Source organism: Heloderma suspectum, chromosome 4 (assembly GCF_057233095.1).
Source record: "Heloderma suspectum isolate Gila_16-S chromosome 4, 16-S_ref, whole genome shotgun sequence".
Lineage (NCBI taxonomy): Eukaryota > Metazoa > Chordata > Lepidosauria > Squamata > Helodermatidae > Heloderma > Heloderma suspectum.
Genome location: NC_139461.1, coordinates 235,074,111 through 235,080,138, shown reverse-complemented (window position 1 = coordinate 235,080,138; position 6,028 = coordinate 235,074,111). Strand labels below are relative to the sequence as shown.

Genomic DNA, 6,028 nt, shown 5'->3' with positions numbered 1-6,028 from the left:
GTTATATATATATCTGCAGTGCAGCCACATTTGAAATTCTGTGGATCATAGAATCATAGGGTTGGAAGGGGCTTACAAGGCCATCAAGTCCACCCCCTGCTCAATGCAGGAATCCAAGTCAGAGCATCCCTGACAGATGGCTGTCCAGCCTCGTCTTGAACGCCTCCAGTGTGGGAGAGCCCACTACCTCCCTAGGTAAATTCTGAACACTTCACTTCTAACAGAATAGCAGGGCTGGAAGAATGGGAGAAGGGACAATCAAAATAATCAAGGACCTGGAATACCTTCTGTATGAGGAAAGACTAAAGCATTCAAGGCTTTTTAGCTTATGGTGCAATCCTATGCATGTTTAGACAAAGGCCTATAGCTTGGCTGCCTGGGGAATGCTGGGAGTTGCTGTACTTCTTTCTGTCTAAACATGCATAGGATTGCACCCACAGTTATCTTTTCCCTAAGGCAGTACATAATTGTGATTTATCAAGTTATGGAGGGGATAGAAAAAGGAGACATAATTTTCTTTTCCTGCAAGACAGTAGAACTGTGGATCACTCAATGGGAGTGACTGACGATTCAGGACACCTATAAGAAAGTACTTCACACAATTAACCTACAGAATCCATGGACACAAGATGTGGTGATGGTCAACTTTAAAAAAGGGATTAGACAGGGTCATGGAGTATTGGTCTTGACACTATAGCAAAATGGAACTCCCAGATCAAGAGGCAATATACCTCTTACTACCAGCTGCTGGGGAGGACTACTGATCATGTGAAAACATTTGACTGGCCACTGTGGAAAACAGGATGTTGGACCTTTAGTTTGATGCAGCAGGGCTCTTGTGAATAGCCTTTTGTATGTGTATTAAAGGGAAAGAAAGATTGCAAGTTGCGGAGAGGGAGGCATGATCTAAGCATAATTTCAGTACAGTGACTGGGAAATGTGAGGAGCCTACTGTAGAAACACCTTGAACAAAAACACCAGGATCCTCAACAACAAACAAGTACTGTCTTTGTTATATGAAAACATATTAGAAGAATACTGAAACCACTATAAGGGAAAGGGATCCCTCATGAAATTAGACATTTACCAAGAGGCTGGTACATTTTGTGAAGAACCTACAAACAATGACATCTCCACCTTTGAAATATCCGTTTGCAATGGGTGTCTTCCATTGTGACTATTTAAAACTATATATTACATTTCTCCCTTTTCTCTCCTTAGCCTCATCTTTTCAACCACAAAAGTAAATTTATTTGTTTTTATTTTGAAGCAAATTGGGACACAGTTTATACAAAAACTGACAAAGAAAACATATGCAAATACTTTAAACTAGATTCATCTTTGGTTACTTATTTCAGTTCCAGTAAAACATACCGTTTTGTAGTTTAGGAAAAAACTCAGACAAAATAAATCAACATAAAACCCAAGATTTGCTTTCTTTATACATTCATAAATATCTGCAGTATTAGAAAAAATGTTTTTCAAAAATCCTTTTCTGGCAGTGTTAAATTATGCACAGGCTACAAACTTTTTTCCTAAGCTTTAATGTTTAGCTATTTACAGACTGCAAATATTAAGACATAAAATTCCTTCATAAATATGAAAATAGATCTTGTAAAGATCTTTAAACCTTAATCAAATATTTGGCTGCCCCCAAAGGTTATTTTTTTGCATAGAAATGTAGTGACATGCAGTATAAACAGCAGCATTAAGTGCAAAGAGGAATTATTCAAGTGTCTGTAGTTAAAACTGGCAAGAAATACCAGTGTTCTTGGACAAGATACAGCAACCAAGAATAAACCTATCATACCCCTGACTTCTGCTGGGGCAGCAATTTGTTATGTACATTTATTCACACAGTCTTCTTTCAGCAATCAGCCACAAGTATAGCTTCCAATAAGTTTTTAATAAATGTAATATAGAAAGATTGAGTGAATTAAAAGCAGACTGGGGATCTTAGAAGTGTCTAAAGGTGGCTTATAAAAAGCAAGATGCATCTTTGTCAGCAAATCAAAAACACGATAAAAGCAAAACTACTCCCTGTTGTGTTTGTGCAAAGCATTGCATTTGCCTGACCACATTCTGTATTGAGTACAGCTGATGGCCAACAGCTGCTCCGCAATACTGGCTTTCAGACTGCATACCAAGAGGGACATGGGGCCTGGGGCTCTTACAGTATACATTTAGTTTTAACCTCACTATAACAAAGTAATTGGCTTTCAACTAAAGCTCTTTCAAGGCCAGTCCTTTTCCATTACAATGTCGACTGGGAAGACTCCATGCTTTATCAGGATAAATGCCTTGCACCAGCATTCTGCTAAAAATGCAGAGCAGCCATATAAACACCCACTCCCAAGAGAGACTACCACATCTCATGAGTTGTTTTCAGAAAGACTGCATGAAAGTAGGAAAAATACACCAAAGGAGGAATCAAGTTCAGAACACAGGCCACTTGTTCAAGGGTGTGCCTCTTGATCTAACATCAAGACTTCACAAAACACTACGCACAAGTAAAGCATCCAAAGGCTACAGGGTTATTGGAGTCTGCACAGCAAGCCATAGACTAGAGAAGGCTGAGGTGTGGGCTCCTTCCATAGCCTCTGAAGAAGACCCAAGTGCTCGGTTCTCTCATCATCCATGCACCAATCAAGAGTAAACTCTTCTGCCTTGGTGGGGAAAATGATACCAAATCCAAACTGTGCATCAGACACCTGCTCAGAGCTTAGCTGGTCATTTAGATGTATTTGTTTTTCATTGTTCAAATACTTTACAAAATGCACGTGGATAATAGATATGGGGATTCTTCCTGGTAGACGGTGAAAGAGGTAACCAATTGAAAGAACCAGAGTATGGTGCTGCATTAGAAATCTATATTAATGGATGATGGGGAGGATAACCATCATTCTTGCTCTAGAGACAAGGCCTCTGGAAGGAACTTGAGCATGCCCAGGACTCCGATATAAATAAGCACAGATTGCAAAACATTTTTACTGTTGCCAAATTTTCAACAAGAAACTCTTAGGCAGTACGTTATCTGCTCCTCAAGATTTCTGTATCTCTGTGATCCACAAGTTATTTATTGCTTGATACTTTATGGGTTTTCACCCTTTCTATAGTTCATTTTTGAGGGGTGAGTAGGAGAGGCAATGTACACACATCAGAAGACAGTACTGCTTTTTATTACCTCCCCACAGGGGAGTTCTCCCTAATGTATTAAAATAAGGGATTAGAGGCAAGACATGGGGCTCTAATCCCTCTTATACAGTCCATAACCAACCTTTCTCTAAGGTTGAGCACTCAGTGCTGGTCTGCATGCTCACAGAGAGGTTAGTACAGACAGGATATGCTATTTCTGCAGCTAGAGTCTAACAAACAAGCAAATCCCTTCCATTTGGAGAATCTCAGGTGAGGTGCATATAGAAATCACACAACATGTAAATATAGACCAAGTTTTCATATGAACATGTATCTCCTCAGAATGTGACTGGCCCATATAGACAGGATGACTGAAGAGCTACACACAGCTGGATTTTAAGAGCATGTTGCTGAGGAGAGAGGTTGACTTACTTTTTAAGATCTCACATGTCAAAACTTTTGCATGGTCATGTGCTCCTTTCCTTCTAAAGCACAGAAGGAATGGGGATACTGAAGAGCTGCAAACACACAGCTGTTTATCCTTTTTGTACAAAACACAAATTTACTGAACAGGCATTTGGTTCTACAGCAGCTACTATTGCTGAAGGAAAATGTGATGGACCTCTCTCTAAGTCAGGGTTTCAAGTGTGACCAAAGTAGTAATTGGACAAGGAATGCCTAAAGTAGGAAGCTCAGCTGCTCACTTCCAGTGTTTGAAACTTGATTGCAAGAGGTAGGAAGCTTAACTACTGCAGCCAAGTTTGTCTGTGTTCAATAGATACAAGGAAACTTCGGGTTTCAAGCCAGCTCTTTGAACCTCATTGCATCAGAGAAACAGGAAGTTACCTTCTTCCTGTCCATCTAGGGAAGGATGGGGACCCACTGGCCCTTCAGATGTTGTTGGACTCCAACTCCCATCAGCCCCAGCCAGTGTGGCCAATGGTCAGGAATGATGGGAGCTGGGAATGATGAGAGTTGGGAATGATGAGAGTTCAGCAACACATAAAGGGCCACTGGTTCCCCACCACTGATCTAGGGTATCATAGCATTGCCAATTTCAAACCTTTTGTACCCCACATAAGAAGCAACTGCTAAGGAGAGAGAAAAAGTGAAAGCTATAGTTGTTTAAAATGGAAAGCCATTACCAAACGTGAAAGAGTTCCTTCAATAGGACTTAAAGCACACATGTGCAGAGAGGGGCGGGGGGCTTCTAAGCAGAGGTATCCCCATGATATCATCACCACCAGAAGTATGGCCCTGCATTGACATTGATCCAGGCATCCCATGGAGATGTGGCTCACCCCTTCCGCCTGCAGATTATCTCATACACTCTTGACTGCATGCACTCTCTCCAAATACGGTTTGGAACCTCCAAATGGACTGGTTGCGTTACTACACTTTCCTAAAGTATTTTGACATAGAAAGTTAAAAATGAAGCTGGAACAAGTTTTTCCACCATGATATCATGGCTGGAGTTTAAATGTCACATTTTGACTGTTCGCTTACTGATGCTGGTGTATTTGAAGATGGCAGAGAAACAAGATTTGAGGTGTCATTATTTGCCACTTCAAAAAGAGAGGATTCTCTCTCTGGCGGTGAGGAAGGATTAACACTGAACAACAGTTTGGAAGACTCCAACCTAGTGGAAGGGATATTCCTTTGAGTTTCATCTTCTATCTCCATATCTTCAGAGGTGGTGCAGCTCATGAACATCTCTGAGGCTTTGTCTTCTGAACAGTGTAAATTCTTGAACAAGATACCATCCACATTCTGGGCATCTTGCAAAGCTTGCTCCACAGGCTTTCTGAGTTCTGTCTCCTCAACAGAACTTTTTAGAGGACAGAACCCATTTTCATCTTGGGGCTCTAGCTCATCAGAACAGTCCATATCCTCCTCTTGCAGAGGAAGAGGAGACACCTGCCTATGATGTCTGGCCTGAAAAGGAGGGATCTCAGAAACACCGTACCTACTGCTGCTTAATAGCTTCTGCCGCACCTCAGCCCCCAGCTGGCTGGGATCACACCTACTAATTGTTGTTGAGAGATCTCCAAATGTACTATAATCTTTATGCACAAATTCAGGAGAGACTGGAAGTGATCTGCTTCGTCTCCCAAGAAGGAAAGGCGATTCCTGCCAGTCAGTGCCATAGGTCTGCCTGAACTGGGGCTGGCTCATCTTCAAACATCCTCCTGTGTTTGGAGAGTGTAAGTCGAATACAAGCGATATCACAGATTTGCTTGGCATATCAAAAAATTTGACTTTCCCCCCTTTCAAGTCTTCCCTAGAATTGAAGGGGTTGACTTTCCGGCTTGCCCCTTTGCTTGGTGTGTAGTAGGGGTCCTGAACATTTATCTTGCGGCACGGCTTACGAGAGAAGATATCTGACTGACTGCGTGACAGCCAGATGTTACGCCGTGGACGGGGTGACTTTGGTGGAATCTTGTCATCCAGTGAACTTAGCCTTTTGACTCCTTGCCCTCTCTCTAGTAATCCTAAAAAGGAGAGATTTAAAAATAAACAAAATCAGATTAAATCCAAGGATGGTGTTAGTGACAGGGCTGGAATCATACAGGTACAGAGAAAGACCACCAATGTACATGTGATATTCTTATAAGTCACACACACACACACACACACACACACACACGAAGTGTATGAACTCTCAAATGGAATTCTCCAGGAGAAGAGGTGCCCCCCTTTTCATCCCCAAATGAATTTTTCCTCAGAATATACAGGAAGTAAAGGTCTAGCACAGAATACCGCTACCAGTAAATAATGTAGAGTTTCAAATCTTCCAAGTAGAGATGTGGTTTCTAATTCCTCATGCTCACCCAAAATCTAATATCTAAGAAGATTCAATATTTCCCTGTCTTGAATTTCACTTTGCATAGGC

At 41.5% G+C, this 6,028-nt stretch overlaps 1 protein-coding gene across 3 annotated transcripts in view; it reads right to left on the bottom strand.

The window, feature by feature from the left end:
• Positions 1-1,232: 1,232 nt before the first annotated feature.
• TESK2 (testis associated actin remodelling kinase 2) overlaps positions 1,233-6,028 on the bottom strand; it is an 82,779-nt gene continuing 77,983 nt past the window's right edge. For all 3 annotated transcript variants that reach the window (XM_084852684.1, XM_084852685.1, XM_084852686.1), the window contains one exon: positions 1,233-5,627. In XM_084852684.1, coding sequence (XP_084708810.1) covers positions 4,612-5,627 — 1,016 coding nt within the window. In that variant the 3' untranslated portion in view covers positions 1,233-4,611. The remainder of the gene's footprint in view (positions 5,628-6,028) is intronic.